Raw genomic sequence first — 22,720 nt, 5'->3', positions numbered from 1 at the left:
GATAATTGAAATGCAGAAAGCAGAACTGCAGATAAGGGAGTGGTGAGGCAACTGTATGTTTTATGGCATCTAATGTCAGCTGAATTTGTAATAAACTTGAAGTAGCTTTTACTACATTGTATTGTCAGCTTGTAAACTGGTTTCTCATATCTACCATAAGTTATATGAAAAAGCACTAGGTAAACTTTAATTTTAACTTCATTTTTTTAAATTTTGCTTTGAGATAGGAATTCCTGGATTAATTAGCATCACTTCTTTTTACAGTATTTAGAGGCCCATCTAAAATTTCTGGCATTTTTCTTGCAAGAAGCTACTCTGTATCTGGGTTGGAATCGTGCCAAGGAAATCTGGGAGTGTCTTGTGACTGGCCAGGATGTTTGTGAATTAGATAGAGAGGTAAGATGATGATACTATGAATAAAATAAGGCAAAAGTGGTACTTAAATATTTTACTTTTTTCTGTCTCACATTATTTTGTGTGTCTCACAACATCAATTCTAAACACTTTTCAGCTTACTAAGCTTACCTTTATACTAATTGTCCAGGAACTGTAAGTGCTGAAAAAATGTTTTATATAATATATATGTATGATACAAATTAATGTGTGTGTTCCTTGGTAATTTTTATACCATTCTGGATAAAACCAAATTCAGCCAAGTGAGTACAGCTAAAGAATTCTTCGTATATCTTTTAGGTTTTTGTTTCTGTCCCATGAAGCTAATTTTAAGTTAGCAACAGAAAACTTTTAATTCCTGTAATGATGTTGTACCCCAGAAATACTAAAGAATAATAAATGCCTAGACAGATTTTTAAAACTGTAATTAAGCAGCTGAAAATGAATGAAACCAGGAGAACACCTACTTTGACATTTTCTAACAGTGGATCACTGTTCCCTCATTTCATTTTATAGTTAATGACTATTTCATAGGATTGTTGAAAGAACTAAATATGTGACAGTGCCTTTAACACAGTGCCTGACACATAGTAAGGCTCATTAGTGGAAAAACCCAAGTATAAAGTTGAATGAAAAGTGTAAGTATATATTTTCATTATCTAGGACAAAGACTGCTAGTGAGCTGCTTTATTTAGTGTCAGAGTGCCAAGATTTCACTTTTGAGTGGTATTTTGGTAATAGAAGTTTTCAGAGAATTAAGAGTGATTTATCTTTACTCTCCCAATTTGGAATTTGTATTTGTCTGAAATGGATTTTAGTTATAGGGTGATATTTGTCTTGATCCACAGATGTGTTTTGAATGGTTTACAAAAGGGCAACATGATCTTGAGAGTGATGTTCAACAGCAGCTTTTCAAGGAGAAAATTCTTAAATTGGAGTCATATGAAATCACTATGAATGGTAGGAGAAAAACAATCTTTTTTTTTTTCCAATTCTTTAAGTAAGAAATTCTATTCTTTCCTTTCCTTCTAAGCCACTTCTCAGATACAACTAAACAGTTTAAAATATCTTTCTGAACTTTTATTTATGCGTATAGAGACCCACCATTATATCCATGTGTTTATGTACACAGATAAATTTCTTTGTATAAATGGTTTCTTATAATCATTGTAAGTTTTAAATATATGGTCTGATAGCTCAAATTGCCAAACTGTCCTCTAATGAAATTACTTAGATGGCAAAAGCATTCATTTGAGGCAGAAATTTGGCAAAGTATAGAAATCCTCCTTTCAGGTGTTTCTTTTAATTGAAATTTTTTAATTGAGATATAATTCACGTAACATAAAATTCACTTTCTTAAAGTGGACAGGCAATGGCTTTTAGTATATTTACAAAGTTGTGCAATCCCCAGAAGAAACCATTAGCAGTTACTCTCCAGTTCCCCATTCCCCCAGACTCTAATCTATTTTCTGTCTTTATGGGTTAGCCTAGTCGGCCATTTCATATACATGGAATCATATAATTTGTGGCCTTTTGTGTCTGGTTACTTTCATTATGCCAAATTATAATGTTTTCAAGATTCACCTAAGCTGTAGCATATATCGGTAGTACTTCATTCCATGTCATGACTGAAAAATATTCCTTTGTGTGAATATACCACATTTTGTTTATCCATTCATCAGTTGATGGACATGTGGATTGTTATCACTTTTTGGCTATTACCAATAATGCTGCTGTAAACATTTCTGCTCAAGTTTTTATATGGACACAGGTTTTCATTTCTCTTGGGTATAGAGCTAGGAGTGGAATCATATCGTATAAATATCATCTGAGGAACTGCCAAGCTCTTTGGCAAAGTGGTTGCACCATTTTGTAATTCTACCAACACTGTATGAGGATTTCTAGTTTCTCCACATCCTCACCAAAACGTGTTACTGTCTTTTTTTATTTTAGCCATCCTAGTGTGTGTGAAATGGTATCTCATGGTTTTGGTTTGCATTTCCCTAATGACTAGTGACAATCATCATCTCTTCGTGTGCTTACTGGCCATTTGTATATATTCTTTGAGAAAATGTCTGTTCAAATCTTCTGCCCATTTTGAATGTGCGTTTTTCTTTTTATTGTTGAGTTGTAAGAGTTTTGTATACTCTGCATAGTAGCTCCTTATCATATACATGATGTACAAATGTTTTGTCCCGTTCAATGGATTGTCTTTTCACTTCCTTGATAATCCTTTGGAGCACAAAAGTTTTTAATTTTTATGAAGTTCAGTTTATTTATTTTTTGCTGTTGTTTCTTGTGCTTTTGGTACCATATCTAAGAAACCATTGCCTAATCCAAGATCTTGAAGACTTGTGCATATGTTTTGTCTTAAGAGTTTCATAGTTTTAGCTCTTAATAGACTTTGAGTCACTTCATTGGTTGTTTGTGTCACTTAAAGTACATGAATTTATCTAACATTTATAATTTCAGGTTTTAACTTATTTAAGACTTTTTTTGAAAATGTGAATCTTTGTGATCATCGATTGAAAAGACAAGGAGCTCAGCTGGTAAGTACGTTATTCTCAAATCTACATATTTTGGATAGTCTGGTAAGATGTTCAGTAAAAACATGTTACAATTGAGAGAAAACATGAAATTGTTTTAAAAGAATGGACCTCTAGTTGTGTGGGGTCGCAGGTAGGATAGTGTAGCTCAGAGAAGACAAATATAGGGACTCTGTGGCATCTTGCTACACTGATGGACAGTGACCGCAATGGGGTATGGGGAGGGACTCGATAATAAGGGTGAATGTAATAACCACATTTTCTTGTGAAACCTTCATAAAAGTGTATATCAATGATACCTTAATTTAAAAAAAAAAAAGAATGGGCATCTCCTTGATTGCCATCTTCTGCACTGATAACAGAGCTTCTTGTCAGGTAGTGGAGGCTCCCTTTCCAGCACAGCTGTACCTTACCAGCTGCCTGGGAGAACACAAGTGACTTCTCAAATCCCTCTTTGTTTCTTGCAGATCTGGGGCAGCCAGCAGTCTCCCATGGCTGGGTGAATGCAGAGTAGAGGTAGTTCCATCTAGGCTTCCAATTCCTCAGATGCAGCAATTCACATGTGCATCAGAAAGTAACAGAATCTTCAATTCAGGGTTCACAGTGGCAGGGATTTGGGGAGAAAATTTTAGGAACAGACAATGAGGCAGGAGAATGAGGATCTGTACAAGATGCACAGCTTATGTTTTTATTTACATGTGTACCTCAAAAAAGAAAAGCAAAAAGTAACTTTTTTCCAAAGGATAGTTCATTCCATTCAAGACCTGGCTTCCTGGATGGTAAGAATTTTTGCAAGATCTCATAAGCCCTGATCCTGCCATTTTTAATTAAGCTTTGAGAACAGTGGATTGAGCCCTGAGGATTAGTAACCACTTCTAGCTTGACTTACTTTCCTTTTTGAAGAAAAGGTCCTGAAGATGGTGCCCATCTCACTCCTGTGCTATACAGACAGCTTCTGTAGCTCATCTGGGTAAATTTCCAGCTTGGGTTTAGGGATATCTGAACAAAAACCTGTGTATCTATCTTTGTTCCCATGGAAATTGCTCAAGGTTTCTGTGGCTCTTTGTTTTGTTTTAAAGTCCCATATCAGAACACTAGTGTTCTCATATGTAGCTTGTTTTTTTGCAGCCTTCATTCATACTGAACTGAAGAAGTATGATTTTGATGTAACAAAATAATTATCTATAATTTTTTGGCCCTGGTGTGCTATGTAATTTTTTTTTTTCTTTTGAATAGTATGTAGAAAAGCTGGAATTGATAGGAATGGATTTCATTTGGAAAATAGCCATGGAATCACCTGATGAGGAAATTGCTAATGAAGCTATTCAGTTAATCATAAACTATAGTTACATTAATCTGAATCCTAGGTTAAAGAAGGTGAGTATCTAAGGAAAGAAGGAACTCATGCACAAAAAAGCAGAATACTATATATTTTTTATTGATAAGTTGTGATCCTTGACATGCCTGAGAATTGGCCTCTGTATTTTGATGTTTTATCCTTAATGATTACAACTAAATGCATATTAATTTTTATTTCCATATACCTCTTACTTTAGGATTCTGTATCATTACATAAGAAGTTCATTGCTGATTGCTATACAAGATTAGAAGTGAGTAGCAAAGTTTTATTTAACTTTGAAATAAATGTTCTTGTTTTTTTCCTTTTATAATTTTATATTTTGAGATCATGTATAATGTTGATATGTGTGGCTAGATCCTATTGAAGAATTTTTTAACAGTACTATATTGTCATATAGGAACAGAAATTTGTCTTAACGTCCCCACTGCAAAAACATACTTTACAGGAAATTTCCTTCTCTTGCTACTACCTCTCCTCTCCACTCCACCCTCCCCACCTTTTAGGGTATAGGAACTGTCTTCAGAAGATAGGTCACTATACATTCCACATTTCTAACAGATTATTTTTCTCCTTTTCTTATTCTAGCTAGGAATTTTCTACAGACACTTGGCGTTTCCCATCCTTCCCCGTGTTTCATCCAGATTTTATTATAAATACTATTAATGGCCACAGCAAGACCCTCAGTAGTAGGTGGTATTTGGTCCATTAGAAGCCTGTTGTGTAATTCTGTATCACATATATTTCAGTGCCTCATCTTCAACATGATGGTTAAAGCATTAAATGTTCATTTTCATTCTTAATTTGTGCTTAAGTTTTATGTCTAATAAAGAGTATTCCAAAAACATGAAATGTTACTTCCCCCAAATACCAATGTGTACTAGAATCTGTCCAGGATTTCCCAAGTTGTGACTTCCATTGAAATGTCATCATATAAACCATTTGAAGTATTCAAGTAATCCTAAATGAGGTACCATGTATTAACATATGTAGAACAGTATTGTTTTGCTTATTTTGCCTCCCAGGGGTCATTTGGCAGTGTCTAGAGGCCTTTCCAGTTGTAACAACTAGTGTGGTACTGTTGGCTCCTAGTGGTGTGGTGGGTGGGTAATGTGTGGAGGTGAGGGATGCTGCTAAACATGCAGCAGAACCCAGGTTAGTCCTCTCCTCTACCACAAAGAAGTTTCCAGCCCAGAATATCAGTAGAGTCACAGTTGAGAAACCCTGATACAGAATAATTATTTCATATCTCATAGGCAGCCAGTTCTGCACTTGGTGGTCCCACTTTAACACATGCTGTGACCAGAGCAACGAAGATGCTTACAGCAACAGCCATGCCAACTGTAGCTACGTCAGTTCAGTCTCCATATAGGTAAGTGTGCGGAAATCACAACAAACACACAATGCGTAAATTTGTATCATCTTAAAAATGTAACTGCTGTCTTTTTTATCTACGGAGATCTCTCAGCTATTGGTTTCCTCATTTTATATCATAGTTTTTGCAAATAGTCATATTCTGAGAAGTTAGATGTTCCCTATCATACATCCCCAAATTTGAAGAACTATAGGTTATTGTCACAACTACCCAGGTAATGCTCTGCCCCTACACTTCTACATAGTAGACAAGTTTTGTTGTTTGTTGTTTTGTTTTTATTTGAATTATTTTACTTTTACTCTGTAAACATAAGTAACCTACTCTGTATAATGGGATAAAGATATATTCTTTATACAAAGAGTAGTTTTTTCAAGTTCGAAGTATTTACTTACTTAAAACATCTTAAAACTTTCCTCTGTGAATAGTCAAATCCAGGGCATTAACAGCATAAGCAAAATGAAGTGGAAGATAATAATTAATTAAAGTTGTGCACTATAATATAATCATAGTTAAAATATTACCTACAATTATTTTTCAAAGTAGTTTTTAATGCAAACTTTAATTCTAAATATTTGTGTTAAAACTTTGACTTTTCTTAATTACATTACTGTGTTGTGTTTGGTGTTTTCAAATATTAGTGAAATATGATTTCAGTATTTGCTGTAGTTCTTTGATATAGCAAGGAAGGTAGAGGACTATTTACAAACATTAGCTCAAAGTAACTAACCACTTTTGTGCGGCTTTATGAGCCTTTCATTACTGGGAAGCAGCCCCAAGTCAGTGATGCCCGGGAAACCTTGGCAGGTGCGCAGAGAAGGGCTTACTCTGCTGCCCTCTAGCGGTAGGTGCTTGTCCCATGTTCCTCTACTCCTGGAATGACTGTGTGTCCACATATTCATGTATTTTTTACTTGCAGTTAGGGATGTACATTTTCTTTTTAAAGCCTTCCTTTAGAAAAGGAATCAAGGCAATATCCTTGCTCAGTTATTTTTTATATGAGTTGAGTACTGTGTGGCAATACTTTATTAATATGAAAGAAGCCAGTGTAACTCAACTTTCTCTGACCTCTTTTTTAAGTGGCAAAGTGATTATAGAGTCAACTCAGGATAAGAAGACTAACATGACTTGTGCATTCCCACATTCTGGGAAACAGATCTCAATAGATCTCGAAATACACTTCATTTAAGAATGTGAATTAATTACATGTTTGTAAGACATAGTCCATCTCTGTCACCTAGATCCTTAATGACTCATTTGTCTGGCAAACTGGAATAGAGATGCATTTAGGAACTACTGGATTGAGATTTCCAGACTGCTGCTTCACTAAATGAGTTCACTTTTTGTTTTTTACTTTTACTAACTGCTTTGTATTTTAAATCATTTCATACTGACTGGCTATAAGAGCAAAACCACATGATAGTTTTAATATTCTTACTAGAAACACTAAACAGAATTAGTAAGTGTTTAATTTCAAAGTTGCATTTTAGTCAGGACATTTATCTCATGTCACCATTTTGAAAGAACTTTTCAATGACCATAATTTTCTGACTTAAGGGAAAAGAGTTACTCTCATATGTACAGTGTCACAGTGCTGTCTGTGATTTAATTCATTACTGAGGCATAATTAAAAGTCACTCAACAGTCACTTACTGTAGCACTCAGATATTTTCTAAAGATTTTCCATCTGAATATCAAATTCTAGTTCTTGTCCCTAGACTGAAAGAATTTAGATGTTAAATTGTAATTAAACTGTTAAATTTACTTAAAAGGATTATTAAAATATGTTTAACCAATGCTTTTTAAAGTAAATTTCCAATACTACTAATCAGCATATCAGACCGGTTAGCTGTTAAAAATTGTAGTACCTCTTTTCAGATTTAGAAGTACACCTTTTGAGACACCTAGACTTTCTGGGATAGCAAATGTTTAAGGGCACTTGGATTTTCATCTCTTTGTGTATAATAATATATCTATAATGGTGATAATATAATCCATAATGAAATGTAGGCCTTGGCTATAGAAGCTGCAGAATGTTAGAGTCCTGTTATTTCAAATGATAAGATTCCGTAAGTCTGGCCAAGAGAGACCTGAGGTCTCACTTTCAGCATGTTAAGAGCTCCACACTCCCTTGCTTTTTTTTTCCTGTCCTAGAAATGGTTATATCTTCTGATATGTGTTGATTTCTTAAGGACTTCTAAAACCTTTGGGATAACAAATTCTTACACTGTGTTTTTTAACTATACAGAATTCTCACTTAAGCCAGATGAACAATTGTATATATATCCTCCCTTTCCTCCTCATTCTTAGGCTAATTAAAACACCAACTCTTATGATACCCTTCTCCATTTGCATTTGTCTTCTGCTTTTCAGGCTTTTCAAAACTTTGTCAGATTCCATGTGTTTACAGAATTACATGTCATATTTTAGTTGTAAGATTATGAGAATCAAATTCACTGATTTTTCATTCATGGTGGATTGATGGACAAATGGGCATGGAGGCCCAGAGGAGACCCAGGTCCTCTATTTATGCAACAACTGTTTAAGAAAAGAAAAAGAAGAAAAGGACAGGACAGGAAAGGAAACTTGGGGAGAGGCAGGCTTCTTCTCCCTTACCCCATCTGTGTACCACAGCTGTGACCTGGTTGAACCACCTCCCCTTGGGCATAAGGGAAGTTTAGTTGTTGCGAATTTCAGTCTTTGGCACTATAGTGAGTGCTAACCGTGATGTGGTTTTGGTGAAGCCAACTGGAGTTGAGCTCAAGTCGGTAATTAACTTCAGATATGTTCCAAAAAAAATTTTTTTTTTAACAATAGATCCACTAAACTTGTGATAATCGAAAGATTGCTGCTTCTGGCAGAACGTTATGTGATCACTATAGAGGTAAGACTTTCTTCTTTTTAAAGCAATTTTGTTGTTGGATTATTAGTCTTAATGTGTTAGGTATGTATTTTTGAGACATTTAACAGTGATGCTGTGTGTCTGACTGGTTTGCCTTTATTTTTGTCAAGGATTTTTACTCTGTTCCACGAACTATCCTACCTCATGGTGCCTCATTTCATGGACATCTTTTAACTCTTAATGTTACTTATGAGTCTACCAAAGATACCTTCACTGTAGAGGTCAGTTCACATTAAGCTCTGTAGCCATTTTCATTACTTTGATAAGAACACTGTTGATTGCAATAGCTGTATGAATGACTAGACTAAAAGCTGTCTGGTAACAAATTTAGAGTAAAGACCTGAAATGAAAGGAAACTGGTAGAGATAAGCAGACACACAAAGTAAATATGTAATATCAGCTTGTGATGAGTGTTATAAAGCATAAATAAAAATAAAACAGGATAATTTGGTAGACAGTGACGGGTGCACATGAAATACCATTTTAGATAAAGATGGACAGGGAAAAGCCCTCTGAGGTGGTGACACTGAACAAAGACTTAAGTAAAGTGACAGAGTCTGGGGGAGAACATTCCAAATAAAGGGACAAAGGTACAGAGCCCTAAGGTGGGAGTCTGCTTGTCTTGTTTAGGAAAAGCAAGGTGGCTGGAGTGACTGGAACACTGTAAGAAAGGGAAAGAATGGAGACACTGCAGTGGACAAAGGACTTGAAATGTTTTACATGAATGATGGGGAGGGATTAGAGTAGTAAATTGAACACTTAATTTCAGTAGAAGGGAAGCCTCACAAGGGTAAGGATTCTTGTCTTTGGATTCTCTGCTGTGTTGCCAGCTTTTAGAACAGTGCCTGGTACACACTGATACTCACTAACAGGTGCTTAAAGAGTAAGTAAACAAATTACAACAATGTATACTTTTATCTTGCAGGCTCACAGTAATGAAACCATAGGGAGTGTCCGGTGGAAGATAGCCAAGCAGCTGTGCTCTCCTGTGGATAATATTCAGATATTTACAAATGATAGTCTGGTAAGTTTAAGTAAACAGTTTGTGGCACTTTAGCCCGAATCAATATTCTGTTCTTCCTTTCCCTCTCAATAATGGAGAAACCACTTTTTGCAGCTGACTGTGAATAAAGATCAAAAGCTACTGCACCAGTTGGGCTTTTCTGATGAACAAATCCTTACAGTAAAGACTTCGGGCAGTGGGACGCCCTCTGGGAGCTCAGCAGATTCCTCAACCAGCTCCAGCAGTGGTAGCAGTGGCGTTTTCAGCTCATCATACGCCATGGAGCAGGTACTGAGTGATACAGTTCAGTTCAAACATAAGAATTTAATAATCTTTATCTTTTTGCCTACAGCTTGTATAGATTGGGGTCGCTGTGTCCTTTCCTCTCAGACAAATTTCTGACTCTTCAGAACTGCGTCACTGAGAAGCTCTGGGCTTCATTTGGGAGAAGATACATGATTTGTCAATCTTGTATCTTCTGAGTCCCTGAATCATTCTGCACGCCCACTGTCGCTGCTCTTCTCATACATCTCTCTTTGTTGATTCTTTGATTTTCTCTCTACTGGGTCATCTCCATTAGCATTCAAATATGCTGTGTTATTTCTACCGTCTTTAAAAAACTCTTCAGCCCAATTCTACCATTAGGTCCTGCCCTTGTTTTTCCTTCCCAGATCAGCAAAGTACCCTGAAAGAGTTATGTAAACTCCCTTTGCCATCCTCTTCTTGACCTCATCAATCCTCATCAGTCCTCACCTTGACATTTCAGCAGAGTTCATCGGTGATCACTTCCCCTTCAGATCCTTTTTCACTTGACTTTCAGGACTCACTTGGCTGTCCCCTCCCCCTCTGGCTCTTCCCATTTTATCTACTCAGAGTCCTTTCCCTGAGTTAGGGGGTAGTTATCTCCCCAACCTCTATACAAAGGAAATCCCTGGCTCAGTCCTTTGACCTCTCCTCTGTCTACGCTCATTCCCTTACAAATCTTACCAGTCTCAAAGCCTCATATATTGTATATACTTTGATAACTCCAGATTTTATCTTTAGCTTAAAGTCCAGACATATGGATACAACTACTTACTTAACATCTCCTCTTCCATGTGTAATAGGTACTCCAATCCTCATGTGTACCAGACTGAACTGTATTCCTTTCCCCACCACTACTTCATCCCCCAGTGCTGCCCTATCTCAGATAATGGCATCTGCATCCTTCTAGCTGCCCATGCCAAAATTCTTGGGTCACTTCTTTCTTTCATACCCATATCCATTAGCAAATGCTCAACTCTGCCTTTAAAAAGCGTCTAGAATCTGGCTGCTCCTCCATCTCCACGGCCTCCACACTGGATCAGGCAACCATGTGGCCACCCAGTGTGGTTCAATAGAGTCCCGGCTAGTCTCACAGTCTTGCCCTTAGACCAGGTCTGTCTCTTCTTCTCTCTACAGCACTGCAACCCACAATCTTTACAGAGAAACCAGGTTGTGCCACTCCTCAGCCCAAATGTTCCAGTGGCTTCTGTGTCATGCAGAGTGAGAACCAGAGTTGCCCTCACTGGAGTCTCTCTGAGATCATCCATGAGCCTCCCTCACTCACACCCCTGCAGCAGCACTGGCCTCCTTGTTGGTCCTCACACTTGGAAGGGCCTGTGCACTTGCTCTTCCCTGTGTCCAGAATGTTCTTTCCCAACATCCACGTGGTCCTTTCTCATTGTCTTCAGCTTTTACTCAAATGTTGCCCTCTTGGTGAGCCTTCTCTGGCAATGCTGTCTGAATTTTCAACCCATTCCTGCCCCTGCACTTCTTATTTCCCTTCCTCCCTTAATTTTGTTTAGCATACTATATATTTTATTTGTCTTGTTACATGTCTCTAGTAAAATACAAGCTCTGTGCAGGTAATGACTCTAACGTCGTACTACGGTAACAGACAGTGATTGCAATAGCGGGGGTGAGGACTTGATAATATGGGTGAATGTTGAAACCACAATGTTGTTCACGTGAAACCTTCATAAGATTGTATATCAATGATACTCTGATTAAATATATATATATGTATGTGTGTGTATATATATATATATGTGTGTGTGTGTGTGTGTGTATATATATATGTGTGTGTGTGTGTGTGTGTGTATATATATATATGTATATATATATATATACAAGCTCTGTGAGAGCAGACTTTTGTCTCTTACCCACTTCTGTCTCCCCAGCACCTAACACAGTGTCAAGAACATAATATATAGGCAGAATTTGTTGAGTAAGTCTGTGAATTAGTCCATTTATTTTGTACCTTCCCTGGGTCAGGAGCTGCACTTGGCACCCAGAAAATAAAACTGACAGGACTGTTCTGCTCTTCAGACTTCTGTAGTCTGGAAAGCAGATCATACTGGACCTTGTGTAAACTAAGACATTTAAATGACTTACAGGGGGTTTTCATAGTTATTATGTATGTATGTATTTAATTCCAAATGCAAGATCTTGGTGTGCTCTATCCTTTTAACTTAGTATAACTTATGTTGTAGATAACAAAGAACTCTTCAGGGTGAGTATTAGTATTATGGGTTTTTTTAAGTAATTATATAGCAAGAATTTAAAAAAGAAATCTCACTCTGAGTAATAACATTTAATAATACAGTGTACATAGCATCAAGTTTAACATTTTTAAATTATATCATATTTATCTTGAGTTTATTAGAAATCTTCCTGAATATAAAATACATTCTGTAGTGATGTCTAGTTTCTTACCTTTATAACCTGAAAAGAATACTTTACTCACATCTGAATCTCCTCCATGTGTTATGTGTGAGTGTGTACACATGTGTGCACTACTTTACTCTTGCTTTTAAATCTTCATTGCCTTGATTGCTCCTGACAAGCTGTGATCAGCCCCTCTATTCTATTAATTCACCCTGCCCTGTGTTTTACCTCTCTTCTGCTGCCTACCTTTTGGTGCCATAGGCCCTTCACCAGTGGGTGAAGAGGAGAGAGCTCAGACCCTAAGTACCCTGGAAGGTAGTGGTCCCTCATTCCATGTTCCCATGCACTGTTCTTCAATGCAGATGAGCACTGTGCCCCCTTTAAGCTTTGAAGCAGCCCATCTTTCAGAACTGACATTTTTATTGTTGGTACATTTGATAGGAAAAGGAGAAGATCCTTTTATAAATGTATATTTATATTTTGCTTTTCTCTCTCAGGAGAAATCCCTCCCAGGTGTTGTGATGGCACTTGTATGTAATGTATTCGACATGCTTTACCAGCTTGCCAATCTAGAAGAGCCCAGGTAAATATCAGTATTTATGAAGCTTGAAAGAGAGAACTTTATTAAGGTTAGGGAACCAATGAAATGTATTTTACTTTATGTCTCATACTAAATGACTTTGTTATTATAATTATAGCTTATGTGTAAAGATTTGTATTGAAAATTTTCAGGATAACTCTACGAGTACGAAAGCTTCTGCTCTTGATACCCACTGACCCTGCCATTCAGGAAGCTCTGGATCAACTTGACTCTTTAGGAAGAAAGGTACAAGTATCTCCAGTAATTATGTAACTGGTATAGAAACTCTGTCTCAGGATTCAGTGAAAATACAGTATGGATCACATTAAGGCCATATAAAATCATCCTTCCCATAACAATTTTTCTTCTTTAGAAAACTATCTTTGCTATAAATGGAAATCAGAACTTCATGTTGGTTTTTAAAGTATCTAGAATCAATAATGATGTCAAATTTTAGAAGTGGAAGAGCTTTTACTATATCTGCTTCCACCTTCTTCATGTTATTATTACTAAGAAACCAAAGTCCAGATTGATGAAGTGCCTTGTCCAGGACCAGACTCTGGTTCTGATTCAGCTGAGGTGTTCTTCTGTCACGACACCTCTCCGAATGTGATTGTTGCATATGTCTGAGTTACCTGCATAATTGATGATCATTTAATTTTTTTCCATAGTTGATATTAAAGTTCATCTTGTTTAATTTTTTGAATCTTGTTCTTTAAGAATTTAATATATAGTGAAATTCTGTTTTTATCTATAATATGTTTAATTTTGTTCTCAGAATAAATTCACTTAGAACAAAGTTGTTAGAACAAAATTATAAATATTTCAGTGGTTGAAGTTGAGATCAGCTCATAGTCTTATCACATATGGCTTATGAATCACGTCGAAGGAGAAGGGAACTAATGCAATCACAAAATGGGTCACTAGTACGAGCTAGAACATTTTTCAAAAGTACCACTTGTGCAGTCTTTTAATTTAACTATCAGGATATAATATAGATTTTAAAAACATGGAAACAAATGAAACTGAGCTTGCTATTGTTGCTTAGAATACATTCTCAGAGGCATTCATGTTGGGCGGGAATACTGATGAGCACTTAAAGTTTGTGTGATGGTGTTTGATGTTCTGTTAATAATTACAAAGTCATGTGTCTCAGGTTAACTTTTAGGAATTTTCATTGGTGTGATTATATTAAAGAGGAAAAGGATATTAGAATATGTACTGAGATCTGTTTTTCTTCAATTTATTTCTAAGACATGTATTCCTCTTTTGCGTTCTTTTAATTCAGAAAACACTGCTGTCTGAGACAAGTTCCCAGTCTTCAAAATCTCCATCCCTGTCTGCAAAGCAACAGCATCAGCCAAGTGCCAGTTCAATTTTAGAAAGTCTGTTTCGATCTTTTGCTCCTGGAATGTCTACCTTCAGAGTACTCTACAACTTAGAAGTAAGAAGCCTAATTTCTTTTCATTTTGACAGATTTATTTTGGTTTGAAGATTCATGCTTTCAGATAACAAAAATAAGTAAATAGGTTTCTGTTATTATTGGGTGGTATATTAAAATATGGTTTTGAAAAAAGTAAAAAAAAAATAGAATGTAAATTGAAACATTGTATAGTTTTTGCCTTGGAAAATGTTTTAATTTTTTTCAGTTTATACCTATATATATTGTTATACTTACAAAATAACATCTAAATTAATAATCAGGAAATACTAGATTAAAGTGTGTCATTACCTTCCTCTAGAAATTTTATAGGTCTGTATAATATCAATTATTAATCCTCAGCCTTGTTATTAAATGCATCCTAACTTTTTTAAAAACTTGTAAATTGTTGGCATAAATGAAGCTTTAAGGAATTTGTCAGGAAACACATTAGCATTATTATTTCAAAGTTTAAAAAAAAAGCATTTGGAAGAATTTGAGCTAGAGAATATTTTTATTACCCTGCTTTCCAAAGGTAGCTTTAAACTAGTAGATTGAGTTCAGTAAACAGTTACTAATTATTTACTGCCTAAAGGTCATTGTGTTAGTTAAAGAGTCAGAATTGAAAAGATAAGATACTTGCCCCAAATATTATGCATAAGGCATAAGGTAGTCTGTATACACTGAGTCTTCAAGGCAAAGCAGTAACAGAATATGGACAAGTGACAAGGCAGGTACAGTCCCAGTCTTGGAGGGGAGTGAGGGGTCAGGCCCTCTTGCCACTTTAGGTCTGGAGAAAATAAAGCTCTAAACGATTGTTCTGTCCTAGGATGTTACATCCAGCAGTTATTAAAGAATTTAGATCAATGCCTATGCAACCTTAATTATCAGAGTATTGTTTATCTTGGGTAGGTTTTGAGTTATGACAAGTCATTATTGGTAAGAAGGTAAAGAAAGTACATGCTTGGGCATTTTTTCCAAGTTTTATTTCGTCTGACAGTCTGATTTGGAGTGTATAATTATATTGATTGATTTTTCTGCTTCACTTGTTGCTTTATGATGAAGCTGTAAAAATATTTCATAATAGTCTTAAAATAATTGTTCTTATGAAAAAAATCATTCCTTGGGTTCAAAGGAGAAAATATTTAGCAAAATATTTTTTAAATAAAGTGCATCTCATTTAATGTGAGCATTTAAAAATATTTACAATATTCCAAAACAGAAAATTGCCTACAATTTTTTGGCCAATTTATTAAAAATTTTCCACCTTGCAGTTACTGCCAGATTTGTCATTTGCTTTTGGAACAATTGTCTCAAAGAGGTCACGGTATAAGATTCAGCATATATACCTTATACACAATTAAGAGTATCTAGAAAAACAGAATGGTCCAGCAGTGAGTCTGCCTTGACATCAGCTACCTAGATTGCATTACTTGGAGCCAAAGGACAATAGTAGTGAAATATCTCCAGTACAATTTTAGGACTTCTGATTAACTGGGAATGCCTTTGATAGATAGTCCTTTGCTTTAAACAACACAAAACATTTGGGGAAACCCAGTACTTCCAAAGGCATAGTTTATGTTTACTGTTCCCTGAAAGGTTAATTGCCTTGCATGTTTAGCTTATGTTTGTCTACTAGGAAACTTCAAAGTGGATATTCCAAATACCCCTTTTTTTTAGAAGAAACCTTCAAGCTTTACTAAATTGTCCATGAAGCATGAGGAATGCATATATATGGCTATCAACACTCAGGAAGGAACAGAAAACAGAGGGTTCCCATTTGCCCATGTAACGCTCATAATAGGAGGTTAATGAGCCTGAAAAAATCCAACACTAAAAAAAATCTAGTCTCATAAAAACTCATGGATTCATAGAAGCAAATATTTTAGAATAGAAAAGGACCTTAATTATCTACTTCAGTAACTTGGAGAAACTGAGGCAATGACTTTTAATTTTCAAATCATAACAACTAAATAAACAGTTATTTACTCAGTGTTTATTTTGTGCCAGTGCTTGTACTAAGCTAAGCACATTAAGCTTGTGTTACCTTATTTAATCCAAGCAATCCTCTGATAAAGGCAAATATCCTGATTTAGCTGATGAGAACACTGAAATAAAAGAGAAAATTACATTCATGAAATCCCTCAGGTAGTGGGTGGTAAAACTAGAAAGTGAGCTAGATTTGTAGTCTCATACTATAGTATGAATATTTATATGAGATAATTCTCACCATACCAAAATATTCCAGTTAAACTTCCCTTCAGGTAGTATTACAGTGTCATAAATGGTGCATGGATATCAGAGAGAGACACATCTGGATATGAATTATAACCCTGGGTCCTCCAGTGACAGGTCACTTAACCTCTCAAGTCTTAGTCTTTACCTATAAAGAAAATACTTATGCCATACATAGTGAGATTAAGAGATAATACACATGTTAAAAACTTCATCTTATTTGTATTACATTGTAAATAATTAATAGATTAAGATCGGAAACAAGACAAGAATGCCCACTCTCCCCACTTTTATTCAACATAGTTCTGGAGGTCCTAGCCATGGCAATCAGACAACACAAAGAAATAAAAGGCATCCAGATTGGCAAAGAAGTCAAACTGTCCCTGTTTGCAGATGACATGATATTGTACATAAAAAAAAAACAAAGACTCCACTCCAAAACTACTAGAACTAATATCTGAAATCAGAAAAGTTGCAGGATACAAAATTAATACACAGAAATCTGTTGCATTCCTATACACTAATGATGAACTAGCAGAAAGAGAAATCAGGAAAACAGCTCCATTCACAGTTACATCAAAAAGAATAAAATACCTAGGAATAAACCTAACCAAGGAAGTGAAAGACCTATACCCTGAAAACTACAAGACACTCTTAAGAGAAATTAAAGAGGACACTAGTAAATGGAAATTCAGCCCATGCTCTTGGCTAGGAAGAACTAATATTGTCAAAATGGCCATCCTGCTTAAAGCAATCTACAGATTCAATTCAATGCGTATAAAAATACAAACAGCATTCTTCAATGAACTAGAGGAAATAGTTCTAAAATTCATATGGAACCACAAAAGACCCCTAATAGCCAAAGCAATCCTGAGAAGGAAGAATAAAGCAGAGGGAATTACGCTCCCCAACTTCAAGCCCTACTACAAAGCCACAGTAATCAAGACAATTTGGTACTGGCACAAGAACAGTCCCATAGGTGAGTGGAACAGAATAGAGAGCCCAGATATAAACCCAAGCATATATGGTCAATTAATATACAATAGAGGAACCATGGATATACAATGGGGAAATGATAGCCTCTTCAACAGCTGGTGTTGGCAAAACTGGACAGCTACATGTAAGAGAATGAAACTGGATTATTGTCTAACCCCATATACAAAAGTAAACTCAAAATGGATCAAAGACCTGAATGTAGGTCATGAAACCATAAAACTCTTAGAAAAAAACATGGGCAAAAATCTCTTGGACATAAACATGAGCAACTTCTTCATGAATATATCTCCCCGGGCAAGGGAAATAAGCAAAAATGAACAAGTGGGACTCTATCAAACTAAAAACTTCTGTACAGCAAAGGACACCATCAATAGAACAAAAAGACATCCTACAGTATGGGAGAATATATTCATAAATGACATATCCGATAAGGGGTTGACATCCAAATTATATAAAGAGCTCATGCACCTCAACAAACAAAAAGCAAATAAGCCAATTAAAAAATGGACAGAGGAGCTGAACAGAAACTTCTCCAAAGAAGAAATTCAGATGGCCAACAGGCACATGAAAAGATGCTTCACATCACTAATCATCAGAGAAATGCAAATTAAAGCCACAATGAGATATCACCTCACACCAGTTAGGATGGCCAACATCCAAAAGACAAACAACAACAAATGTTGGCAAGGATGTGGAGAAAGGGGAACCCTCCTACACTGCTGGTGGAAATGTAAATTAGTTCAACCATTGTGCAAAGCAGTATGGAGGTTCCTCAAAATACTCAAAATAGAAATACCATTTGACCCAGGAATTCTACTTCTAGGAATTTACCCTAAGAATGCAGGAGCCTAGTTTCAAAAAGACATATGCACCCCTTCGTTTATCACAGCACTATTTACAATAGCTAAGAAATGGAAGCAACCTAAGTGTCCATCAGTAGATGAATGGATAAAGAAGGTGTGGTACATATACACAATGGAATATTATTCAGCCATAAGAAAAGAAAAAAAATCCTACCATTTGCAACAACATGGATGGAGCTAGAGGGTATTATGCTCAGTGAAATAAGCCAGGTGAAGAGAGACAAGTATCAAATTATTTCACTCATCTGTGGAGTATAAGAACAAAGGAAAAACTGAAGGAACAAAACAGCAGCAGACTCACAGAACCCAAGAATGGACTAACAGTTACCAAAGGGAAAGGGACTGGGGAGGATGGGTGAGAAGGGAGGGATAAGGGGGAAAAAGGGGCATTACGATTAGCACACATAATGTAGTGGGCAGGGGGGCATGGGGAAGACAGTATAACACAGAGAAGAGAAGTAATGATTCTATAGCATCTTACTATGCTGATGGACAGTGACTGTAATGGAGTATGTGGTGGGGACTTGATAATAGGGGGAGTCTAGTAACCATAATGTTGCTCAAGTAATTGTACATTAACAATATCAAAATAAATGAATGAATGAATGAATAAATAAATAATAGGAATTAGAATCATTACTAGGGAGCTTATCTAGCATTTTTTAGTAAGTGGGTTTTTTAATAAAACTTTAGTCTTCATGTATTTCTCAAGAACATACCTAGCACATCACATAATGTTTCTGCTTCTATCTAAGCATGGGAGCCTAAGACATTTATGTTTGCTGGTTTTGTGAAAAGAATACATAAGCTTTCTTCAAAACAGATTTTTCTTGGTAAATAAGTAGAACTTGGAAAATGTTTTAATTCCTTATTATATGAAATTATTTTAATTTGTCAGCCTCCTTATTACTTCTGGGGGGTGGGGGAAATAGCATGAAACATTTAAAGAGATTCTGATTTGAGTTGTCTGATTGTTTTACTTAATAGAGGAGTCATTTCTGCTGGAAATGTTAGGAAAATTAATTGTGCTTGTCTATTTCCAAGGTCCTAAGCTCCAAACTCATGCCAACAGCTGATGATGACATGGCAAGAAACTGTGCAAAATCCTTCTGTGAGAACTTCCTCAAAGCAGGAGGGTTAAGGTTAGAGTTTCAATATAATGTATTGTAGAAAATGAATATAGTCATTTAGTTAACTTCTCCTGCCAAGCCTTGCTTATTCCTATAAGGTATTGTATGAAGCCTTATGAGAGTTATAATAAGAAGGAATGATATTCCAGTCTTTGGAATATTTAAATTCATTTTGTAACTTCTTATTATTTGGGAAACTTGACGGAAGCATGTCTCTTTCCCCTCTGATACTTGAGGAAATTCTGAAGAGTGGAGGGAAGAAGGCTGGTCAGTTTCTATCGATTCCCATACCAGTTTGAGATAAGGTGAATTTGATTCCCAGTAATCCATGTGGTACAAGGCATAAGTGCTGTGGATGCAAAGATAAACTTGATCTTATCCTTGCCCTTGAGAGTCTCCTAACTTAACAAAGAACAACGAATAGTTATTGTAAGTATCAAAACAGAGGCTAACAAAAAGTGCTTTGGGTGGGAGGAGGCAGGGGTTAGGGAAGAAAGTAGTGGCTGAAGTGGTTAAAGTTGGCTTGGGATAATCGGATGAGGAAATGCTTCACAGAAAATGACATTTGAGCTAGGAATTAAGAAACAAGTAGTAATTTCCTAGGTAAGTAAGCAGGGAAAGGGCACCTGGATCCACAGTATGGTGGGATGAGTACAAGCATGAAGTCCATGGCCTGTCTCAGGAACTGCGGTTGCCTGGTGGGGCAAGAACAAAAGATAAAGAAGAGAACTGTGTACACAAGGTCACACTGAGGAATTCCAACATTATCTTGTAGATCATGGAAAAACAGGAGGTCTCCATCTTATCCAAGAAAATTACCTGAACAATTATTACTTTGGCTGCAGTGGAGAAGATGGATAGAAGTGGGCGAGATGAAGGCAGGGAGAACTTTGAGAGCTATCACAGTGGTCCAGAGAGGAGATGATAGGGTCTAAGTTTAGGGCCATTAAGTGACATTTATAGGGTAAAATAGGTAAGTCTTTATGACTAAATATGGGGTGGGAAATTTATAAATGCCCCTGTGATTTCTAGCTTGGGAGAGTGGATGAATTGTGACTCTTTAGTTAGTACAGGAAATAACATGGAAGGAGCTGGAAGAAGTTGAGAGCAGCGAATCTGATTGCGCACAAGGCCCCTGAGTCATGCAAGGTGGATGGTTTGGGTTTGCTCTCAAGAGACGTGGGGGATGCCATCAGAGGTCAGAGGGAGGCATCAGTGCATCGGTAGAGCCATTAGGGCACAGCAGCTCGCGAAGTGACCAGTGTAAGGATGGGAAGCAGAATTGATAAGGAGAAATCTCTGCTTTATGATGAGGGGGAAAGGCAGCAGCAGGGCCTTGAAGGGAAAGGATAGCTGAGGGAAAAGTTTGCTTTTCTGTTTTGATTTTAACTTGTAGCAAACTAGGTTGTCTTTGCAGGCCGACTAAAAGGGGCCAGTGAAGGAGAAAAGAAGGAAGGTAAAAGGAAAAGAGTAACTGTTGGGGCTAAGTTCTACTGCAGTAGAAAGAGGATTTGCTCTAGAAAGGATGAAGCCTGCCATTTCATCTGCTTCAGGAAGGAGGAGACCAACTTGAAGCTTGAGCAGAGTATAGTTAAGGAGTTCCTCTTTGGAGGCCTTGAGGGGAAGACGAGCTGGGCAGAGACTGGGAAGGAAACAGGGAAGTGGGCTAAAAGGATTCCCAAGCATGTTGGAAAGCCTAGTGCAAGTATAGTTTATTCTTTTTTCAACATTGTAGAGCTATTGGTAAAAAATCATTTCTGAGTACTTAGCCAGTTACAAAGCTGTGGTTATAAAGGCATTTTGCTTCCAGTTTATTTTTGTATGTCAGTTAACATGCCAGGCATTGTTCTCGAACAGAGCAATGGATAAATTGGACAAAAATCCATATCCTTATGAACTTTATAGTCAGAGGGAAGACAAACAATAAAGAAGTAAAAGTAGATGTGTTTGTCAGGTGATAAGAAGAGCTGGATGGAGAGAGTGTTGATTTTCAGTAGGGCAGTCAGGGAAAGCTTCACTGATAGGAGACATTTCACAAAGACCTTGAGATGAGGGAGTAAGACCGAGAAATACCTTGGGGGATTGCGGGGAGCCATCCAGAGGAGCAGCCCGTGCATGCCTCTGCCTAGGACAGACCTGGTGCCTTCAGAGACCAGCAGGCCATTGTGGGTGGGGCAGAGTAGAGGGACATGAGGGTACAGATGCGCCAGAGGTCAGGTTGTGTAGGATCTTGTAGCTTCACTCTATGAAGACTGCCTTTTTTCTCTGTAGGAAATTGGAAGCCATTGGAGGAGTTTGTGCAAAGGAGGAGTGCCATGATCTCACTTTACATTAAATTTTAAAAGGATTGCTCTGATTAATTTAAGACTAAAGCAGGGAGGACAGCTAGGAAGCTTTGATGTAATATAGAGTGTAGTAGATGTGAAAAACAATCTTTATTGACTATACCAATTGTGGATGTGTTTTTTTAATAGTTCTACTAGTATGAAGATAGTTGATCAAGAAACAAACAAAAAAAACTTATCAGTGCAGAGACCTACCAAAACACTATCTTGGGTATCTTTTTTGGCTAAGCAAGGAATGTGATTCTAAATAGACCCAGGGGGTTATAGGTATTATAGATCATATGATAGAAATATATATGGTCCATTTATATGTAAGGGTCATGTAGAATTGTTAAGCAATTGATAACATTTACACACAATTAAATTACAGAAAATTTCCTATACGAAAGAAGTAGAAGTCTTTAATATTCTGCCTTTTTTCTTTTTTCTTTGAAGTTTGGTTGTAAATGTCATGCAGAGGGATTCCATCCCATCAGAAGTAGACTATGAAACAAGGCAGGGAGTTTATTCCATCTGTCTACAACTTGCCAGGTATGTAAATATATTAGTCTCACAAAGCAATACTTGACTTTTTCTTCCCATATTCCCATCATTTTAAATAATATGAAATGACCTTGAATAAGCCTAGCTTTTTCCTTCCTATTAAGATTTTTACTTGTTGGACAAACAATGCCCACATTATTAGATGAAGACCTTACCAAAGATGGCATTGAAGCACTTTCTTCTCGCCCGTTCCGAAACATCAGCCGGCAGACAAGCAGGCAGATGTCCTTATGCGGTACCCCGGAGAAGTCATCCTACCGGCAGTTGTCGGTGTCTGACAGGTCTTCTATTAGGGTCGAGGAGATCATCCCTGCTGCACGAGTTGCAATACAAGTAAGTGGTTTGTG

General features: G+C 36.7%; 1 protein-coding gene across 4 annotated transcripts in view; it reads left to right on the top strand.

The window, feature by feature from the left end:
* The window catches only part of USP24 (ubiquitin specific peptidase 24), a 163,949-nt gene that overhangs the window by 90,816 nt on the left and 50,413 nt on the right, over positions 1–22,720 (top strand). For all 4 annotated transcript variants that reach the window (XM_036911209.2, XM_036911210.2, XM_057500238.1 and 1 more), the window contains 16 exons: positions 265–396; positions 1,242–1,353; positions 2,866–2,942; positions 4,176–4,316; positions 4,496–4,549; positions 5,553–5,668; positions 8,486–8,552; positions 8,681–8,791; positions 9,496–9,594; positions 9,688–9,861; positions 12,759–12,844; positions 12,994–13,087; positions 14,130–14,285; positions 19,400–19,497; positions 22,266–22,361; positions 22,478–22,706. In XM_036911209.2, coding sequence (XP_036767104.2) covers positions 265–396; positions 1,242–1,353; positions 2,866–2,942; positions 4,176–4,316; positions 4,496–4,549; positions 5,553–5,668; positions 8,486–8,552; positions 8,681–8,791; positions 9,496–9,594; positions 9,688–9,861; positions 12,759–12,844; positions 12,994–13,087; positions 14,130–14,285; positions 19,400–19,497; positions 22,266–22,361; positions 22,478–22,706 — 1,842 coding nt within the window. The remainder of the gene's footprint in view (positions 1–264; positions 397–1,241; positions 1,354–2,865; positions 2,943–4,175; positions 4,317–4,495; positions 4,550–5,552; positions 5,669–8,485; positions 8,553–8,680; positions 8,792–9,495; positions 9,595–9,687; positions 9,862–12,758; positions 12,845–12,993; positions 13,088–14,129; positions 14,286–19,399; positions 19,498–22,265; positions 22,362–22,477; positions 22,707–22,720) is intronic.

This window comes from Manis pentadactyla, chromosome 4, assembly GCF_030020395.1.
Source record: "Manis pentadactyla isolate mManPen7 chromosome 4, mManPen7.hap1, whole genome shotgun sequence".
NCBI classification, from domain to species: domain Eukaryota; kingdom Metazoa; phylum Chordata; class Mammalia; order Pholidota; family Manidae; genus Manis; species Manis pentadactyla.
The sequence above is the reverse complement of the archived record's forward strand: the minus strand, read 5'-3'. Positions and strand labels throughout refer to the sequence as shown.